Raw genomic sequence first — 20,887 nt, 5'->3', positions numbered from 1 at the left:
CTTCCCCACATTTAAATATAACTTCTCTCAACCAGGTAACTTACTTAATATACCACCAATTACATACATCTAATTCTTAAACATAACCATTAAAATTACAAATAGTGAAATCCTAGATTTTATTTTAGTATGAAAAGCATAATTGTTTGATTTAAATTGAGTTACTACAGTTTATTGTAAGAACAAAACCAAAATCATGAGTAAATGGTTTCTAATATACGGTATACTCTTGTATCGCTCTACTATTCTATCTTAATTTTAGTATGCCATAACATCCATCGGTAGTCATGTTCGGAGGCTCATTCATGTTCATTTTCATTATCAGGGTCGTCTCATTAAAAGTTCTTGGGCGAATATGAGCCCTTATACATGTTAAATTTTTCTTACTTAAATAAAATGATAATATTAAAATTTATCAATAAGTAACATGTATATATATATATATATATATATATATATATATATATATATATATATATATATTCAAATTTTTGGTTCTTCTAAATTTTTAAGTCCTGAACGGTCGTCTATCTTGCTCCTACTCGAAAACGTCTCAACTCATTATATCCTCTGACATATAAGTTTTGGTCTTCTCCTTATGCCGTGAACCGTGATGGCTAATTATCGCCGAATACAACATAGAATAAAAAAAAAAAAAAAAAAAGGGACCGAAAATGCAATTAGCCAAAAGTTTACTTGATATTTACCGTTGCGAGAAGAGGTCAAAATTACTAATCTAACAACAAATAATACAAACGACAAATGGACCCACAGTCACACGCAATGGAACAAGGGCGGGAAGAACACACAGTCACACGAACCACCGTCACTCCGGCTCCGGCCGGCCTGAATTTCAAGGTATTTACATTCTCTCTCTAGGTTTCACAATCACGAGTGATTTGTTTATGCTTGTGCACTTACAATCGTGCCGGCCTCTACTTTCTCTCTCTGTATCCAACAGCTATTATACATACATTTATTTATTTATATAATAATAAAATAAATATATGTATCTATGTATCGATATACATTTCTCTCTCTCTAGGTTTCAGGAACTGAAGAATCAATGGCTTCCGGTACCAAAATGATGAACACTAGGCACGAGAAACAACACATTGCTCCACCGCCTTCTTCTAAACCTGTTACCGGCGGTGGCGGTGCTACTGCTTCCGTACGGTCTAAAACACCGTCTTCTTCTGCTTCCAGACGCTCTGTTACGCCTAATTCTCGTTCTCACACACGCCAAAACGATGACGATTCAGGTTAATTTATATCTATTTTCATCTGTACTACTACTAGTATTTTTTACTATTTGCGTCTCGGAATGTGTAAGTTTTTGTTCTGTTATGTGTTGATATTAATTTTGAAAAGTCATAAGCTAAAATACCTATACCTATTTGATGATATTATACTGTATATACTATATAGTTTCATATACAAGTATATGCAGATTTGTTTTCAGTTGCAATTTGGAGTTTACTTTGAAATATTTTTAGTGTACTTTGCTATGATGAATTATTATCCTCCATCTTTTCAGTACTGATATAAATAAGTTGTTTGTGATGAACTTTTGCTGTTCGAATAAATAAATGTGGAATTGCTCGTTGCAGATTTTATCAGGAAAAAATGAGTAGACATTATGCGAGTAAATTGGTAATATTAATGTGGAACTTATTGCTTATAAAAGAGAAACTGGAATTAGTGGATAGAAATATTAGTAGTGTTTATGTAAGTTGGAAACTAATTTAATGTTTAGCTTTAGAGATGATCAAAACACTCTAAAACTGATAGTACTGGTTTTGAACTCGACTGAAACCGGTCCTAGAAAAGACTGGACTGGTCCTAGGAAAGTCTGACCTTATTCAGTTTAGATCAAGCAAATATTCACATTAAGGTAAATATCAATTTGAGTACAATAATGAGGGTTTAAAGACGACAAACTAGAAAACTTCTTAAATATGATCTAAGTTACTCGTGTTTATTTATTTATTTCTATTATGCTTTTGTTTTCTGATAGAAATTAAGTTTTCAAGTAAATTCTATTTCGTGCAAATTTATCTTTTTGTGTACGAAATTATTTCTCTAATATTAGCCAACTGATCAACAATCTCTAATGTATATATATTTTATTCACCCTACTTTTCACTTATTCAACTTTATTTTTTAATTTTTAATTTTGCACTACAAAATAAAAACTTATATTTTGATCAAAAGTTTGTTGTAGATACCTATATATAGAATCTCTATGAATAATAAATGAAAGTTCGAATTTCAACAATTGGCAAAAATATTGACCTTGAAGAAAAATACTGGAGTGGACTGAAACTAGTATGAGGCTGGATTGAAATTCTAAGAAAGACTGGAAAATCTGATAGAAAATTGGTCTGAAAATGGTCAAGTTCTAGATAAGACTGGTTTTTATTTTTTGCTAAAAGTGGACTGTTTTTAACTTGACTGAAAGCTGGTCTAAATTAGAAATTTTTTTAATGCTTACTGTGTTCTGTTGAAGGATAGATGCAGTTGTACTTTTGAGTTCTGTTTAATTTGTTTTTAGCTTTAAGCATGATGTAGTTCCTTTTTCACTGTTTGATGTACAAAATTGCAACCAAATCAAATATTATAACAAGTGTTACAGACAGTTTGTTTTGATGGTGGTAATGGCCATGGGGTAGCTTAGTATGATCCATTAGATAGCATGATGTTGAATTTGTAAGGAAAATAAAGTTCATATGGAATATAGAAAAATCTAGTGCTAACATCAATAATTACAACTTACCTGATCTTAGGAGTTACTCTACAAGTTACTTTTGCATGTCCATTGGACGAATTATGGGTATTCGTTTGTAGGTAATATTTGGAATAATTTATGTTCATCCTTTTTTTTCAGAATCTGGAAGAGTGAGGGTTGCTGTTAGACTGAGACCAAAAAACGCAGAGGACCTTATTAACGATGCTGATTTTTTCGACTGTGTAGAACTTCAACCTGAAGTAAGTATTACATTCAATTTAGAAGAGTTTTAATTATATTGCAGACCATAACTCACGCTCTAATTGGAATTATTTGTAACATCCATTTCATTATGTATGATTGCTTTCCATCATGCAGCTTACAAGGTTAAAGTTGAAGAAAAATAATTGGAGTTCTGAGGCTTACAGATTTGATGAATTGTTTACAGAGTCTGCTTCTCAAATGCGTGTGTATGAGGCGGTGGCAAAGCCTGTCGTTGAGGTAAGTGAGAAATGCTTGAGTTTAAATGAATTTAATGCTTCTGTGTTTGTGTGCAGGTGAACAAATTTCAGTACTTTGAATGCTACTTTTTTATACCGTTATAATCATTAGAGTTGTTTTTTTTACTTCTGTAGGGTGTGTTGAATGGGTATAATGGAACAATTATGGCATATGGTCAAACAGGAACTGGCAAAACTTATACACTTGGCAAATTAGGGAAAGATGATACATCAGAGCGAGGAATTATGGTCAGGGCTTTGGAGGACATCATTGCTGCTGCATCTCTAGCATCTGATTCTGTGGAAATCTCGTATTTGCAGGTAATTCTTATTTTCAATTAATCATGTTTATATGAATGTTATTTCTTACTTATGTATTCTTTATTTTCAATGAAATAACTAACTTATACCATCATTCAAATTATACTGAAACGGTAAGTCCTATATGGATCCTTTACTGTTTAAAAATCAATGAAGTTTCCTAATAGCACTGCTTTGTCCCGTAGTATCCAGAACATTACTCTATTACTCTAAGTAGTAACATGTAATACAATATTAAAACAGATATATTAGGTAAATTTAAACCCCTACTCGAGTTGTTTCAAAAAAATATATTTCCGGTTATTGTAACAGATCTACATGGAATCTGTTCAAGATTTACTTGCACCTGAAAAGGTTAACATTCCAATTGTCGAGGATCCTAAAAATGGGGAAGTGTCTGTACCTGGTGCAGCGGTAGTCAAAATCCAGAATGTTGACCACTTTTTGAATCTACTCCAAATTGGAGAAGCAAATCGCCATGCAGCAAACACAAAGATGAACACCGAATCTTCTCGTAGCCATGCAATTCTGATGGTGCGTATAAATGAGAAACTAGAACTTGAGGTATCCACTTACTTAAAGGCTTAATGACTCATTAGATCTAATTTCCCATTTTATACAGGTATCTTTTAGAAGATCTGTTATTGAGAAAGAAGAAAACAATACATCTCTTCGAGGGAATGATGATAGAAATGTGTTAGTTGGCGGCCATGTGATACCGACTGTTCGAAAGAGCAAGCTACTTATTGTTGATCTTGCAGGTTCTGAACGCCTAGACAAATCTGGTATGTTTTAATGAACTTTTGTACCAGATTTATGCTACCTTTATTATTCCAGTTGAGTGATAAGCTTTTCGAGTAATCCTTTTAAGATACACACAAAGAACACTGAACTTGCAAAAATGAGCGATGTTTTTGACAAACCATGGGAGTGGGAATTTCACATTTACATTTCCATCCTTTGTCCATAATCACTCGTTCTGTAACAAATCTTTTGACTTTTGTCTTATAAAACAATGGTCTCTTCGCAATAAAAGACTATTACGATGAGCGGAAGTCATAATTCTCTTTGTAGTTTTTTGTTTGGTTATTTCAGGCTTTGATCTTGTGTGTCCTCATGCTAGATGGTTTTTAATTTGTGATACATGTAGGTTAATTAGTGTCTACAAATAAAACACTCACATTTCTTGAGCCTGCATATGTGTATTTGCTCTTTTGGAACTTATATTACAGTTGCAAACACTGCAGGAAGCGAAGGTCATATGGTTGAAGAGACAAAATTCATCAATCTCTCGTTGAGTTCCCTTGGAAAATGTATAAATGCATTGGCTGAAAATAGCCCTCATATACCTACCAGAGATTCTAAGCTAACGAGACTGCTTCGTGACTCATTTGGAGGTAATGCGATTTTATTTTACATTTACTTACACACAGAGACACACACACGCACTCATACATACATTCTTTATACCAGTTAAATTTGTATCTCAAGTATGATACCTATGATGATTAAGAGCCAACCTTTACCCACAAGTAGTGTGTATTCTACTTGGAGATATCATTTAAGTGATCTTTTAATCTTTTTGTGTAATTAATTCGTCCTACCATGTTCATCAATACAAGCAGGCTCTGCTAGGACCTCACTGATAGTAACAATTGGACCATCTTCTCGACATTATTCAGAAACTGCAAGCACCATAATGTTTGGGCAACGGGTAAGTTATATTCCCAGCTGGTATGCCATTTCTAATTGTTAATAAAAAAATTGTGATGATCGGACATTTTAGGCCATTTACTTATTGGTTGGTTGCGTTTGGTTGTGTTTATCTCACACGCACTAAGTAAAAAAAAAAAAACTGTTGAAAGGGGAACGAGTCGAGTGGGTCGAATATCAAGTCTATAATTAGTGCATACAACCTCCAATATGGTGTTATACGAAATAAGATTATTTTATTTATGATATTGCTTTTGTAATTAAACAAACGTGTTAATTATATGTAAAAATTGACAAAAGAAATTTGTATAAGCTTATCAACCCGCAGTGGCCTGTCGCAGCCCGTACTACAAATGATCCGTTCCAACCAAAGCCATCTGAACCCATTCCTCAAACAGCCCAACCCAGCTATCATGTTGCCATTACAAATATGTTTCTCACTGCAAGTTCCCTAAGCGCACACATGTTTATGTATACATATGGTAGAAATCCAATCTTCATATATCTAGTCTTCTACTTATAATTCTTCTTACAAGTTTTTATATTTCTGTTTGATCAGGCCATGAAAGTAGTAAATTCGGTAAAACTAAAAGAGGAGTTTGATTATGAAAGCTTGTGTCGCAAACTCGAGAATCAAATTGATATACTCACAAAGGAAGTTGACAGGCAACAAAAATCTAAAGCAGACAACACTCATAAATTGGAGAATAATCTCAAAGAATGTCAAAAGAGCTTTAAGGAAGCAGAAAAGTCTTTAATTGCAAGGTGTGAGGTACATTTCTCTATTTTTAGTTTATCTGTCTATAGCAACTATATTTACATAAACTATAATTCCCTCCAAAAATCAGCTGTTGACTTTCTGCTCAATTCACACTTTGACTCAGGTTCTAGAAAAGGATAAATCACAACTGGAAATAGAGTTGAAAGATATTTTAAAGGAATTGAATTTCCAGAAAGATCATAATGATGTCATTTGCAAGGAGGTTGAGCATCTTAAAAGAAGCTTAATGGATTATGAGGTAGTCAAAATCTTGACCATCTGCAATATACATGAAACTGTACTTTTCTACTTTTCCTCTATTAGAAATCTAAAAGTCTGACCTTGACTTGCAGTTATTAGGGAAGGAGAAGGTCCGTTTGGATTCAGAAATGAAAAATTTGTTAAAGGAATTAGATATTCAGAAGAATCAGAATAATTTGATGCGTGATGAGATTGCACGTCTGCAAGGCGTATTTGAGCAAAACAAGGTGTTTTTTTTTTTTATTAGTCGTAGATATTATATACCAGCTTAGTTATATTCAGATCAAATTTATTAAAAAAATTATATTCAATTTATAAATAAAATCATAAACACAACTATTTACACTATTTTCTTGCATGCTAGCAGCAATACCAGGCTGAAACATCGACGTACCAAAATGTACTCGCGGACACAACCCAAATGTATGAGAAGAAAATAGGCGAGTTAATGTCACATTTAGAAGTGGAACGAGAACGGGCGAGCAGTGTTGAAGAACAGTTGCATTTAATGAAAAATCTACTAATTGATCATCAAAAAACAACGGAGGTTTATGCTTCATTCTATTTATTAGAACAAATATAAAATAAATTTCTGTATTATTTTCAGATGATGAAAAGCTTTACCTCACACTTGTTTTCGTCTCTTCATAGCAACATCAACTTGAACGTGCTAAGTACCAAAAGGCACTTGCGGAAACCACTCAGATGTATGAGCAAAAAGTTACTGAGTTGACGATACAAGTGGAGGAAGAACATTCCCAGTGTGTTGAGTTACAAAAACAAGTAGTTGCATTAAAAAAGTCTTCAAATGATGGTGAGAGTTCACTTCAAGTAAGTTTTTAGTTTTTGCATAAAGTGATTCTTATTACGAGTGTCTGATTATGCAGCGAAACTGACTATTTAAAGAATGTCAAATATTTGTTTTCTTTCTTTCAACGCACACTTTCATTGTTAATAGTATAACTAGATATTTAAATTATTGAATTACATACAATTCACTAAATTATACAATTGCTAACAAATACTTTATTGGGTAACCTCATGATATTGATTCATATCTAGTATATACACACAGATTCTCTTTGCCTCTCCTTTTTATGCGAATATGATCTTTGTACAGATCCAAGGACAAAACGAGATTGATGTTCTTAAAATGGAACTACAAAAGATGTCTCAACTTCTTAACAGAACTCTAGACGAACTTCAAATAGCGAAAACAGAAAATCAGAATATATCATCAGAGAAGGTAACTGGATTTATTCATTCATGATAGCTTTCTTACTCTATGCACTTCAAAGTTTAAACGATAAATATAAATATGTAATATGTAATGCAGGCTAGTTTAAGTGATGAGCTTCATGCGGTAAGAGAAGTGCTTGTACTTGAGGAAAAACGAAGAAAGGCAGTTGAAAAAGAGCTAAGTAGTATAAACTATGCTGTACCCGAAAGTGAAGACGACTTTGAGGTATTGTATAAATTCATTTTACATATTGAATACTTTTCAATGTTAAATACGCCGGATAGTTAATTTTTGAAGTTCCGTAGGATAAAAGACCTTCCATGAAAGAAAATATTGAACGAGGATCAAAAGTTGGCACCCCGTTGGGATCACACAATTCAAACAGATTAAGAGGCTCAAACTCTTTTCAGAGAACCACTATAGCTAAGATATGTGAAGAAGGCAAGTTTGTTTTGTATCTTTTGACTTTCAGAATTTGTAGTAACTAATCCTAAATTATTCCCTATATTTGTAGCTCAGATATTTATGTATGGGGAAATTAAGTAGAACTTTTTTCTTATACAGTTGGCCTTCAAAAGATATTGATGTTGATGCAGTCTGCTGATTTAGACGTCCAAACACATGCTGTGAAAGTGGTGGCAAACCTTGCTGCTGAAGGTAGGTGCTATCACATAACAACACATTGTAGAAGAATTTGATGTTTATTTTTGTAAGCTTCTATGAATAATATATGTATTTACAGATATTAATCAGGAGAAAATTGTTCAAGAAGGGGGTCTAGATGCACTGCTCATCCTATTGCGAACCTCCCAGAATACAACATTACTTAGGGTTGCTTCTGGAGCCATTGCAAATCTTGCTATGAATGGTACTCCTAAATCTCCTACCTATTTCTATGTGCAAATTCATTATTCATATTCTTGTTTTCATAATCATATTGGTTATTTCGAATTATACTGGTCTTTATGTTAATATTATGCATGTTGCATTCGGACTGTATACTGAATGAACTAATTATTTTTGTGGTAGAACTGAATCAAGCCTTAATAATGGGTAAAGGAGGTGCTGCTTTACTGGCACATACATCTTCTAAAACTGAAGATCCCCAAACTCTCAGAATGGTAGCCGGAGCGATTGCTAATTTGTGTGGAAATGGTAACCTGAGATCCGTTAAATACTTGTTTTGTAATTAGAAATATGCGAACTTTTAGTTGATATTATTCATTTCCCGATCTAGATCTAATCTTATCTAACTATATGCCATATTAGAGAAATTACATGTGCCATTGATTGAACAAGGAGGCATTAGAGCACTCTTAGGCATGGTTAGATCCGGAAATGTTGATGTCATCGCTCAAGTTGCCAGAGGAATAGCAAATTTTGCTAAATGCGAATCTCGAGCAATAACTCAAGGTTTATTATATAGTATAATGTTTTAGAAAATTGTTTTTAATTAGACTAGTTGTCAGCGAATATATTAAACGCAACCTTGGATGATTTTAAATCCTTCAGGACACAAGAAAACTCGTTCTCTTCTAATGGGTGATGGTGTCCTTTCGTGGTTGCTTGCAAACTCGAATATTGCCTCAGTATCAACCCGGCGTCACATTGAGCTTGCTCTTTGTCACTTAGCACAAAACGGTATATACTTTTCTTCATGATAAAAGTAAAAAATATATGACCCAAATGAACCTAATTACTTGGAGGTTATGTACTTAATATATCGAGTTGTAACTTAATTTGCTACTGATTTTCAGAGGACAATACTAGGGATTTTATAACCAGTGGTGGAGTTAAACAGCTTTCAAGAATTTCGATCGAATCCAGCAGAGAAGATATTCGGGACCTTGCAAAGAAGATATTGAGATTGAATCAGTCATTTAAAGCAGAAGTTCAACAAGAGTAACACAAGGCTCAAGTGTTCTTAAAATCTAACAAATACTAATTCATATTCCTGTTTGAGCTATTGAACTGCTCTTGTTCCTATATCAAGAATGATCTGTGATTTACTTAACATTCTATAACAATGAGTCGTAGTGATACTAATAACGATAGTATAATGTATTAAGAACAAAAGCCCTAGCGGATTATATATAGGTACACATTGTAATATCCACTCGTCTCAATCTTGCCGATATGATTGCGGATGCTAATCCCTTCTCTTCTATGTTGTTTTTGAAACACAGTGATGAAGTCGATTGATCATTATTTCTTTGATTATTTTCGAGTTATATAATCCCTTCTAGCAGATTATATGTTGTTTATAAAACCAAGACCCTTATTCATCAAGCCCTTATATAAATTGATTATCTTTAACTCCTTACCATTCCTCAAATCTCGCTTCTTTATCAGCTTTAAAGTCATCAAAGTTTTCAGATAGTGACAGATTCGATATCAAATCACCAACTAACAAATCTTTTTCTTGATTTGCAAGTAAAGTATGACTCGATATAGCCAATTCTTCGCCTACTCTTTTCATTGGATTTGTACTGTTGGTTTCATCCAGTGACTCAGAGGTATCATTTTGTGCCCATTTTAGATTTGTTGCCTTTACTTTAGCTGCCTTGAAAACAGACTGATAGAATTCGTTGATTTTTCAACTCTTTTACCGGCTGTTTTGATGACATGATAGCTAAAGATTTTGTAATGTCTTTGAGCATATCATCAACAATAGGGAAGCCACATTCTTTCATTGATCTCATCATTGTATTTGAATCTTCCGAATCTTCGGTGTGTAAACTGATTTCGCGTGATTTAGCAGTGACATTGTTTCTAATATTCACCACGTTTGGTACCGATCTGTAAGTATGTTGTTGAACGTAAAAAAGACCCACCGAGGGTTCTTTTGCTAAGGACTTTATCATGTTTCCAAATCCTTCTGAGATCTCTACAAAGCCATCTACTGGGGAGTATTCATACATTTTGGATCGATCACAAATGGTAGTAAGTGAAGGATTATAACCAAAATTTATCTAACAAAATGTGTCTCTATGCACAAACATCATTGGCCTAATTAGATCGATGAATATAAAGGTTAACTTGGAGACCTGAAGTTGATTAATGTCGATTTAGCATTTAAAAACAAACCATAAATCAGTGCTTGCAGTGCGCATAAGTGATTAATATCGCCGCAGCACTTAACCGATGTCTAATGTTAATCCAGAAACCTAACAGTCAATTTGGCCATTGAATTGCAATTTTGCTCAAATCAAACTGATAATAATGTAAGATTTGTAGGTTAGTTATACTGACTGAACCTTAAATTGAAGGACTAAAAGTGAATTTTGTTGGTTAGATGGGGGAAACTGAATTTAGAAAAGTAAAACTGAAGAAATTGGTGCCAAAATTTAGATTTGTGCCCATTTTAGATTTGTTGCCTTTACTAACGGGTGCGTGAGTGCCAAATTAGAAGATTCGGTGTCAAAATTGCCGTTAAAAAAAAGTCAGTTTTTTCCCAGTTTTCATTCAAGTTTGATTTCGGAATTAAACTTTTTTGAGAAAAAAATAACTACCATTATTATCAACTAATACAAAGTTGAAGGACTAAAAGTGAAACTATTGAAAACTAAATTTTATTAAAAACCATATCCACCATAGGATAAATAAACAAGATAAAAATAGAAATAAGAAATCCACTCATCATCATTTCCATATCATTCATGGCTTCTTCTGTCTTCATAACCAAAGTTTGTACTTGTAAAATTTCAAATCTCTCAAACCCATTTGTTCCTCTGAGTATTTTCAAGTTTTCATCATCATTTCAAACACAAATCCCACACCCTCATCATGGACTGAAGCTCAAGAACCTCCTCAAGGCGGCTCCTGAAGGTCTGTTATTACTTTTATTTTGTGGCAAAAATAATGGATAATTTGTAAGTATATTATTTAGTTATAAATTTAGTTGTAGTCATGTTGTTGTTTTGATATTTTGAACCAGACCTTCCTTCTGATGTGATGGAAGATTCGAAATTTGTTCCGTTGAATCCTGAAGATCCTACATTTGGTCCACCAGTAAGTTGTGGTTAGTTCTTTACCAATTATTAATCAAAAATATTATTTGTTCGGAATTGATATTGTTTGATACTTAAATTGAGTGAGAATGATTATGTAACCATGTGGTCCATGTATGCGAAGGCTTTGCTATTGATCGGGTTTCAAGTCGACGAGTTTGTGAAGGTAACTTTTAATCATTTTTCATTTACCTGTGTTTTATATGGGTCAAACGGCTAAAATACAAATCTTTACCATGTAGTTTCAAATTCTTTTAATGCACAATTATGAAATTTATCAAAAACAATGGTGTAAATATCACCATCTCCGGCCAATAGCGTGTAGCTCAGTTGGTAATGCACATATAGCACAAGATCAGGACACCACCATACCACAACCGTTTGTATGCCCCACATTATGATTGTGGTAGCCAATTGTGAGTCTATTTGGGTTGCTGTTTATCAACCTATTTCCACAAACATCCCCACCTCCTTTAATGTTTAGACTAAAACTAAATAGAAAGACAATCCTATACCTTGTATTAGCAATTTGTCCGCATTTTGACTTTTAAAAGTCAAACTGCAGCCTTGAAACATCAAAAAATTCTGTATCCAATGCTACCAAAGTTAAACATATTCACTCTAGACTTTGGTAAATTAGACAAGCAGAAATTCTATCAGCTCACACTAAATACCAAACGAACACATAAATGACATCCAAAATACTAGTAGCTGCAGAGACATAATTATGCAATCTGATCTATATATATAACTCCATATTGACCATCAATACTAATTGAGTAGATAGTACCATCAAATACTCTTTCCGTAGACAATGAAAGCTGAACTATTCTTCAACTACCAGCATAATCAGCAGTACTTGAAACAAGAAAACAATCTAACAAACTATCAAAACACCGATTGATAATAAATTGATAGAGAATCGTTTTTATTTTCGGAAGTCAAACTACCACAAGTGAATTGACTCTGAAGCTCAGAAAAAGGAATAAAATGGTTTAAGGATAAAAATTCCAAGAGATTACAAAGGGCTACAAATACCTCAAACAAACTAACCAAACATCACACACACAACTACCCATTATATTGACATAGACTTGGTAACTACAGATGAATTTAACTTTACACATTTTGTTGTTGCAGATACAGAAGTTCTTGATAGAGTTGGAAGGTGAATTCTTAGAGGTATCATGCCATGTCAGAGTTTTGGTTCCTTTGAAGATGTAGGCTAAAATTAAACATGTCGCAGGACCCAAAAAAAATAAAAATTGTTAATATGAACTTATTTGACGATTGTTTATCAGTTTTGCATAATGTTGATAATCCGCTACACTAACTGGTCCACACTTTCCGATAGGTTAATATGTGAAAGACAAGTTTATATCAGTTCTGAACTTAAAAGTCGGCTATTTCAACACTTAAAAGTCCAATATCTGATCATTTTTCTTGGGGAGACAGAATTTTATTTTTCTGTCATGTTCATAGGTGCTCATGAAACATGCAAATTTTGGGTTTGATATAGGTTATCTTCTGCACTGAAGATATGTTGACGGGCTCACTTTGGGAAGCTATAAATACAAAACAGTCAAATCTCGATGCTGCAAAGGTCTGTCCCCCTTCGTTGTGTGAAAAATGTTACTGTTAAAGGTTGCTTATGTTAAAACCCTATGTCCTGTACAGATTGCAAAATCGTTACCAAGGGTTTGCTTTTTATCCGGTCTTACAGGCGAGGAGATGATGATGTTCATAGATGCTTTTCCAGAATCCGGTAATTCTCAGCCAACATCATTGTTTGATCATGATGTATTTTGACTTTTGAGGTCAAACTGAATTGCAATCTTACTTCTTCTATCGAGTGTCTTACTTATCTGAATATTTTGCTACACCTGGAGCTGATTTTTTAAGTTCATTAAGATCAGGATGTTATTTCCTAAAGTGACTAACAAATCCAGAAATGTGAATCATTTTTAGATTAATTTGACCACAAAAGTCAAACAACGGATATAAAGGTAGTAGTGAACATATTAATCTATATGCATGCACACAGGATTATCAGGAACAGTGTTTGCAGCAGTTGTACCCAATAGTGCTGATAAACCATTACTAGAGGTGATCGAAGAGATCATGGGGGACCATGAGATGATGGTATGCTTGTCACTATTTTTTAAAGCCTCTGCTATTTAACAATTTTGTAATGATGCTCTAATCTAAACTTTGAAATTCTATAGGAAAAGATTGTATTTTTAATTGTTCTAATTCATTTGTTGTACTATGCAGAAATCGCGTGAACAAAGCTAGAGGCGCCAAGATATACGCTTGATTGTGGATCATGTAATTTGTAATTAAAGAAGTCAAATAAGAGTCGGATCATCAAGCATTAACTTTATATATTGTGGCTTATGACGTTACAATATCTGTTATACTAATGTCAAATTCGCAACAAGCATGTGATTAAGAAATTTGTAGTAGTAAAGGCAACAATTTGGTAGTAATGTTCTTTATTTATAGTGAATATCGTAACAGATTTATCACACCTGAATACACTTTCTCACATTGAACAATCCTAAAAGAGCACATTAAGAAATTAGTCTTGACACGCAAAATCTTATATAGACCATCATGTAAGACCAAAAATAAATAAAATAGGTACCAAGCTGAATTGAATAAGTGAAAACACTGCCCATGCACTCCATAAGTTCCATTACATCTACATCTGCACAAGTACGATTTGACGATTCTCAGCATACATCTACACCTGCATATATCAAAACCCTAAACTTAGTAGAAGTTTATGAATCACTAAATATCATGTATATTAACTACTTCTATTAACATCACACCATATCATACAAACTAAAACAAGAAAAAAATCTATACCTTTATTCCACCTTTATCTTCATCTCAATCCTCTTTGTCACTCTCGTCACTAAAATAGCTTGTCTTCTTCACCTTCTCTTTTTTCCCCTTTCCATCTCGACTCCCATTTTCACCACCACCCAACAACCTCTCATCAGCCTCGTTATCCACAATCGACGCCCAATTGTCATCCTCAAACACCTCATCACCGCCCGCCTCATCCTCCTCCTCCTCCTTCCCACCAACATACCCGCCACCACGGCCACCGCCACCGCCACTGCCGCCCTCTCTCCGCCCTCGTTTCGGCTGCGGCCGTTCCCTAACCCCAAACTGATTCTTCGGACACTCATATGACAAATGCCCGCCCTCTCCACACTCATAACACCTGCTCTTATCCTTATAAACCTTCTTCTTAATAAACTCAGGTGCCCTACCATTATCCGAAGCTATACTCGCACTCAACGTCCTACCATTAAGCACCTTTTTATCGATCCCTTTAACCGCTTTCATCGCATCATCACGCGACACAAACAATACAAATGCAACGCCACGGCTCTCTCGACTAACCCTATCTCTAAGAATTGTAACCTTAGCTACTTTACCAAAAGTTGAAAATATAGTGAACACATCGGAATTAGTTAAACTGTAATCCAGATTGCTTACATAAACGGTGGATTTCGATGGCGCTAAACCTCCACTTCCACTCGCACTGCCTCGATTTGATGATGATTTAGTTAGGGTTTTATTGGATGATGTTGATGATGATGGTTGTTGTTGTGGTGTAACAGATGAATAACGGTGATAAAATGTATCGTCTTCATCTTCGTCACTGTATCTACCCATTTTTTGGAAAGATTTGAGTGTCAATTTGACATAAATTGGACTAATTTAGGGTTTCAGATTTGCTTCAAGCTTCCATGAGCCCTAATTGTCGTTACAATGCCCACATGGATTCTAAGAGGGAAAGAGAATCTGTATTACAAAGTTGCCACAAAGGTTTCTTGAAATTCCATATTGACCACATTACTTAAACCTTTGTTTTTCCAAATTAGTATTATTATTTATTATTTATTATATATATTATATACCTATATCTAAAAGGCAAAGGCCAAATGAATAGTACTATTCCTTTTTCCACTTTTCGCAAACTTAACCCCCAACTTTTATTAAAATACAAATCGCACCCCACTAAATGAATAGTACTATTCCTTTTTCCACTTTTCGCAAACTTAACCCCCAACTTTTATTAAAATACAAATCGCACCCCACTTTACACTCTTATTAAAACACAAATCGCACCCCCACTTTATACGTATATTTTTTCCCAAATTTCGCAAACTTAATCCCCTAACTTTTATTAAAATACAAATCGAACCCCCACTTTACTAACTTTTTTTTTTACTAATACTCAATTTTCACAAACTTAACCCTCTAACTTTTATTAAAATAGAAATCGACCTCCCACTTTATACGTATATTTTTTTTAAATTTCACAAACTTAACCCCCTAACTTTTATTAAAATACAAATCGAACCCCCACTTTACTAACTTTTTTTTTAAATAAAACCAGAACGCTAAAAGAGGCAACTTTCACAAAAGGAACAACCCTTCAATGTTAGATGTCGAAAAAATTTCTTTTTTACAAAATAGATCAAGACTTTTTTTTTTTAACTCGCATTCAAAACGGAGCCCCCGGCGCGAAGCGAGGGCTCCACATCTAGTTATTTTTAAAGGCAAACACCCACCCTCGCAAATGATCCACCATGCAATTCAAATTCATAACCTCAAGTTTAATAACCTATCCCGCAACGCACACTGTTGATGGTTTCAACTAGTTTTTTGGGCACGCATGAATTCAGTGGCGGAAGCAGAAATTTGTTTCACCGGGGGGCGAAAAATTTCTTAAAAGCGTAGCAACTTTTTTTGACAAAACATTGAGGTTTTGAGAAAAAAAATATGGTGATTTTTTGGGCAAAATGTGAAGGTTTTAGGGCAAAATGTGGAAGTTTTGGGGCAAAATATGGAGACTTTGGGCAAAAAAATTTCCACCAGAGGTAAAATCGAAACATCTAAAATTTTTACATTAAAAATTGTAAATCGACTCGGGGCGGGTGCGCCCCTCTGCCCTCAAATATTTTCGCTACTCTGCATGATCTTCCAGTGTAGTGCTATTGGCGTTTTGCATTATATGAAGTAATATTATTTATTTTACAATTTCAGTCACAAATTTCACTACTCACCCTTTCATCTCATATCATTAGCACGTCACTGTCATCCCCACCTACATCACACTCACCATAACAAATGGTTAAATGGTCCATCGATGAAGACGAATTGTTGATTTGTTTTTGGGTAACCATTTCCAACAAATAACATGACTGGCAATTATTAACAAAAAAGATTTTTAATGATGAGATTAGTAGGTAGTATTTTGCTTCAAGAACGCAAACAAAAGTGAAGGTACATTACTATCAAATAACTGCTTCTATCATGAGTATGATGAATGGTCCGAAGTCCGAAGAAAATTGTATTGCACTCGTATTTGAGAGCTTGCTTGATCTATTACTTGGTCATCGGATCATCCACAAAACATTTTCGATACTTGGCTGAGATCATTGATAGAAGAAACTACTTCATAGATTTTTTTTTTTTTGTTTTTTTGTTTTTTTTACGAGGGATCCCACTACGAACGAACACATTAGCTTCCCCATAACAGGTAAACCTCGGACATCTCGAACCCAGACGTCACCCAATGCCAGGTAAAACACCTTCCGCTGAAAATCCCTTATTAGGTTCAAGAGAATGCCTTGCCAAGGATCAAACTCGAGACCTCCAACTTCACTAGGAGTCCTAGTGACCACTTGAGCAAGCTCAACTGGTTATCATAAACATTTGTTAATGAAGGCTTTTTTTTTTTAGATATAGAGACTTATTAGCTAAAGAGTCAAAAAGATCACAAGTAGTGAGTAGTGACTAATTAGCTCTGATATCAAGTGATCTAATTACTATGAAACCTCAAATAAATATAAACAAATTTTGTCATCATAATCTTACTAGAATTACTGTAACATAAACAGGTTAACAAATTAAGTAGCAAAAAAGCATCAGAAGTTTACTATGAATACATTCAATCTTGTTACAGAGCTACTTCTTTGTTCTTTTTAACCTCTAAAAACCATACTTATGCTATAAATAAACTTACAATTAAAAATCATAAACAGATCAAACAATCGACACTCAGCCAAGTTTATTCGATTAACTAATTAAGAACCAGCTCAATGGGCTAAAAAACTGAATGTCGACTAAATTTGTGAGCTGTCATGCTATAAACATTTTGGTGAGTGCAATTCTACTACTCGAACAATGGGTTCTGACGTATCAACTAATCGTATAAACCTTCATCAAGCCATATATCAACTAAGAAGTCTACCATCTCCTGCAGAAATCAAAATAAACAAAAATGATAACGTGCTAGAATTATATTTTTTAACATGCTGTGCTTTCTGAAATGAGTACTTATACAAGACACCCCAAAGAAGAATAGTCTCACTTTTATGGAACAAGTAAACTATTCGAAGAAAAAAAAAACTAATATGTTTATGCAAGTGTGGAGGGTAAAAAATCGCACCGATAAAGGGATTGGTTCAGGAAAACTGTCGGTATTTGAAAGAAGGTCTTCGTAAGTCGTTGACCAACTGCAATACCAATCCAACAATAACATTAATCAAACAAGAAATTATTGCCTCTTGAGATGAAATGAACAAGCAATTAACCCTAGAAATGGTATGATTCTATTCAGAACTACAAGATGATTAGCATAGCTATATTCAGATTCATAATTAATTCCACAATTAAATTCATTTATTTAATATTGAAACAAAACCTTATGACTGGATCTTCTGGCGTACTTCTTCTTCGTGATCTTTGAGATTTATCTCCGACCCATTTCCTTCTACTCTCGGTCCAAGCAATCATGCCTACAAATCATTTAGACAATTAATACGTATAGTGATTGATACACAAGCTTTCTTACACAAGAAATATCTGATTTGGGTCTGTGTGGCGGTGGGGCCGACCAAAGGTCAGAACCATGGTTACCAAAAAATGTACTAAAGTAAGACGCTCACCATGGTTAATAAACGTTGAAGTGTTGCTTGCATTGCTTTCGGGATGCTTTCTTGCTTCATTTTCAGGCCCTGAAATTTCTAAGGGCCGCTTGTCATTTAGTCGACTACTTCCATTATTGACTTCCATCATCATGAGATTGTTGGCTCGAGAACTTACAGCATCAACTTCCATCATCATAATATTATTTGTTCGAGAACTTGTACTATCGATTTCCATCATTTTACTGTTAACGCTACTGATTTCACTGAGAAAAGCTCGATTACTAGATGTTATGGTAATTCACCTACTAGTCAAAATCTCAATTTTAACTGTGAACTTTTTTCTACACATGCGACTACAAATCTGCAGGGAAACAAAAATGTACAATTGTACAATCAAATGATCATTACATAAATGTGCAAAAAAAAACAATGCTGCATACTTTCTTTATTGATGACTAATCGTATAAATAGGACCCACAATCCAATCTTTATTTCATTTTACATCAATCCAAGTGAAATTTTGATAAAATGTTTATCTCTTCAATCTCATACTCTGTAACATTTAAACCGAGACCCGCATGATTAAGAACATTTAACAGGTCATTAAAGGATAACGAAGAACCAAAGCACCGTAATCTATTTTTTTTTATCTTGTGATGATGACCAAACATAAACATTTATTCAACATAACCCAATGATTAGAGGTCACAGGTAAGTACGTAACACGTTCAAACCTCATTTGCAACATATCTAAAGGGTTGAAAGGGTTACGTGATAATCTGATTAAGTCGCGTACATCTGAGTAGAAAATACATTTTCCCGGGTTGTCCTTATCCGTTTATCCGTTTACACCAATGACACTTTTGAGTCATTTGATTACACATGAAGTTGAAACAGATCTAAATTATAAAAGCTCCATCTAACATCCTAAATCCACGATTTACTTAACATAATATATTGAAAACCTTAAACTAATCATAAATCTCATCTCATATATGATGATATATCATTGAGATTTACATCTTTTTAATTGTATCAGTGTTTGACGATTAATTTTAAAGCAATATAGACATGAAAATGGTCCTATTTTACATAAAGACACAAGCATGTACGCATTGCACATTATTTAAAATCAACCCAGCAAACAAGCACCAAACCAGTAAAATCTAATTACCCAGTTAATCAAGAACAAAACCACCCAAACCCATTAACTTAAACAAATGCGATGAGAAATAAAAATAGGCATATAACATAATAAATATAAATTATAAATTAATATTAAAAAAATTAAAACTAAATAAAATAGTAAAAAAGACAAATAAAATAAACTTATGAAAAAAATAAAAATAAAGAGAGAGAAAATAGGTGTACCTTGTAGAAATGCCCAGATTGCAAAAAGAGAGAAAAGGTTTTCAATGGACAAAGGGGGTTTATATAGACAATAATTTGTGATTTTTTATTTATTTTGTTAAATTTTGTTTACTTTTTGTCACGTTTCTTGCTCAAGACGTCTTTTTCGATTATTGGTCAGATTCGGGCCCCTTGATTTCTCATTGCGTGGATCTTGTCTGGATATCATGAACTTCTTACAATTTTGTTTTCTGAAAGGACGAAAATACCCATTGATTAACAAATAGTAGTTGAGTAGGTGAGGTCATGTTGGACATTTGAGCATGCCCACAGCCTTGCAACAGTGTTTCCATAGAAAACGAGTGGTTTTGTCCTGTTATTTTATACTTTTTTCTTTCCTGGAATATAATAAAAATAAATTTGTACATCTATTCTATTGTATACATCATAGGGAGTATTATATATATATATATATATATATATATATATATATATATATATATATATATATATATATATATATATGGGCAGGATCAACGGGGAATTAACCAATCGGGGGGAAGTGGGGGGAAGCAAAAAAAAAAAATTTTCGTTTTTTTTTCCGGCATCAAGATCACACGAAAATACGAACATTTAGAAAAGACACTTCGTGATGAATGTTATTATTTAGTCGGGAAAACGATCGACAAAAATAACATTCAAGATAATATTGTTCGTTAACAATATGAACGTTTTTTTCTCCATATTTTGTGAAGTAAAATTTAGCCCGATTTAGAGTTTAGGGTTTAGGGTTTGGTGTTTTGGGTTTATGGAATAAACCCAAAACACCAAACCCTAAACCCTAAACCCTAAACTCTAAACCGTTCGTGTTAAAAACTCAATCTAAATCCTAAATCTAAACCCTAAACCCTAAATTTCTAAACCCTAATATCTAAACCCTATAAACCCTAAAATCTAAACCCTAATATCTAAACCCCAATAGCTAAAACCTCAACATACGCTCAAAAAACATGAGAATTGTTATATATTACTTCTTCGAGCG

General features: G+C 33.8%; 4 protein-coding genes and 1 pseudogene across 6 annotated transcripts; 2 read left to right on the top strand and 3 right to left on the bottom strand.

Moving 5' to 3' along the window:
• Positions 1-784: 784 nt before the first annotated feature.
• LOC139893695 (kinesin-like protein KIN-UC) lies at positions 785-9,686 on the top strand. Of its 3 annotated transcripts, none has more exons than XM_071876870.1 (23): positions 785-858; positions 1,046-1,262; positions 2,888-2,988; positions 3,107-3,229; positions 3,364-3,549; positions 3,862-4,083; positions 4,172-4,334; positions 4,797-4,946; positions 5,175-5,263; positions 5,822-6,034; positions 6,147-6,281; positions 6,376-6,510; positions 6,651-6,830; positions 6,935-7,114; positions 7,404-7,529; positions 7,620-7,748; positions 7,829-7,964; positions 8,088-8,180; positions 8,266-8,391; positions 8,553-8,678; positions 8,793-8,936; positions 9,036-9,164; positions 9,281-9,686. In XM_071876870.1, exons 2-23 carry the CDS (start codon positions 1,067-1,069, stop codon positions 9,427-9,429), a joined length of 3,231 nt encoding a protein of 1,076 aa, XP_071732971.1. In that variant the 5' UTR covers positions 785-858; positions 1,046-1,066; the 3' UTR covers positions 9,430-9,686. The 3 variants fall into 3 exon arrangements, with proteins under 3 accessions (XP_071732971.1, XP_071732970.1, XP_071732972.1); XM_071876869.1 differs by having other exon boundaries at positions 5,172-5,263; XM_071876871.1 differs by lacking the exons at positions 785-858; positions 1,046-1,262 and adding an exon at positions 2,010-2,115 and having other exon boundaries at positions 5,172-5,263.
• Positions 9,687-9,843: 157 nt separating this feature from the next.
• Positions 9,844-10,444, bottom strand: LOC139893874 (uncharacterized; annotated as a pseudogene).
• A 700-nt stretch (positions 10,445-11,144) lies between these two features.
• Positions 11,145-14,042, top strand: LOC139893694 (uncharacterized). The gene is made up of 8 exons (XM_071876868.1): positions 11,145-11,351; positions 11,461-11,534; positions 11,658-11,699; positions 12,674-12,715; positions 13,053-13,136; positions 13,211-13,298; positions 13,578-13,675; positions 13,808-14,042. The coding sequence occupies exons 1-8, from the start codon at positions 11,183-11,185 to the stop codon at positions 13,826-13,828; spliced, it is 618 nt and encodes a 205-aa protein (XP_071732969.1). The 5' UTR covers positions 11,145-11,182; the 3' UTR covers positions 13,829-14,042.
• LOC139893693 (U11/U12 small nuclear ribonucleoprotein 31 kDa protein) lies at positions 13,967-15,365 on the bottom strand. Its single transcript, XM_071876867.1, has 2 exons — positions 14,408-15,365; positions 13,967-14,285 (listed from the first exon to the last, which is right to left on the bottom strand). Exon 1 carries the CDS (start codon positions 15,227-15,229, stop codon positions 14,432-14,434), a length of 798 nt encoding a protein of 265 aa, XP_071732968.1. The 5' UTR covers positions 15,230-15,365; the 3' UTR covers positions 13,967-14,285; positions 14,408-14,431.
• Positions 15,366-17,502: 2,137 nt separating this feature from the next.
• LOC139893692 (uncharacterized) lies at positions 17,503-19,890 on the bottom strand. Its single transcript, XM_071876866.1, has 5 exons — positions 19,867-19,890; positions 18,514-18,856; positions 18,270-18,363; positions 18,015-18,081; positions 17,503-17,822 (listed from the first exon to the last, which is right to left on the bottom strand). Exons 2-5 carry the CDS (start codon positions 18,731-18,733, stop codon positions 17,769-17,771), a joined length of 435 nt encoding a protein of 144 aa, XP_071732967.1. The 5' UTR covers positions 18,734-18,856; positions 19,867-19,890; the 3' UTR covers positions 17,503-17,768.
• Positions 19,891-20,887: the final 997 nt, after the last annotated feature.

The sequence above is a fragment of the Rutidosis leptorrhynchoides genome, chromosome 2, assembly GCF_046630445.1.
Source record: "Rutidosis leptorrhynchoides isolate AG116_Rl617_1_P2 chromosome 2, CSIRO_AGI_Rlap_v1, whole genome shotgun sequence".
Lineage (NCBI taxonomy): Eukaryota > Viridiplantae > Streptophyta > Magnoliopsida > Asterales > Asteraceae > Rutidosis > Rutidosis leptorrhynchoides.
This window is presented reverse-complemented; position numbering and strand designations above follow the sequence as displayed.

Coding starts and splice junctions, on each gene's coding strand:
- LOC139893694 (XM_071876868.1), top strand. CDS start 11,183: ATGGCTTCTTCTGTCTTCATAACCAAAGTTTGTACTTGTAAAATTTCA. Junction 13,137..13,210: donor CAAATCTCGATGCTGCAAAG/GTCTGTCCCCCT, acceptor TGTCCTGTACAG/ATTGCAAAATCGTTACCAAG. Junction 13,299..13,577: donor AGATGCTTTTCCAGAATCCG/GTAATTCTCAGC, acceptor GCATGCACACAG/GATTATCAGGAACAGTGTTT.
- LOC139893692 (XM_071876866.1), bottom strand. CDS start 18,733: ATGATGGAAATCGATAGTACAAGTTCTCGAACAAATAATATTATGATG. Junction 18,364..18,513: donor TTCAACGTTTATTAACCATG/GTGAGCGTCTTA, acceptor AATGATTTGTAG/GCATGATTGCTTGGACCGAG. Junction 17,823..18,014: donor CTGAACCAATCCCTTTATCG/GTGCGATTTTTT, acceptor TGATTTCTGCAG/GAGATGGTAGACTTCTTAGT.
- LOC139893695 (XM_071876869.1), top strand. CDS start 1,067: ATGGCTTCCGGTACCAAAATGATGAACACTAGGCACGAGAAACAACAC. Junction 3,230..3,363: donor TGGCAAAGCCTGTCGTTGAG/GTAAGTGAGAAA, acceptor TTACTTCTGTAG/GGTGTGTTGAATGGGTATAA. Junction 6,282..6,375: donor GAAGCTTAATGGATTATGAG/GTAGTCAAAATC, acceptor CTTGACTTGCAG/TTATTAGGGAAGGAGAAGGT.
- LOC139893693 (XM_071876867.1), bottom strand. CDS start 15,229: ATGGGTAGATACAGTGACGAAGATGAAGACGATACATTTTATCACCGT.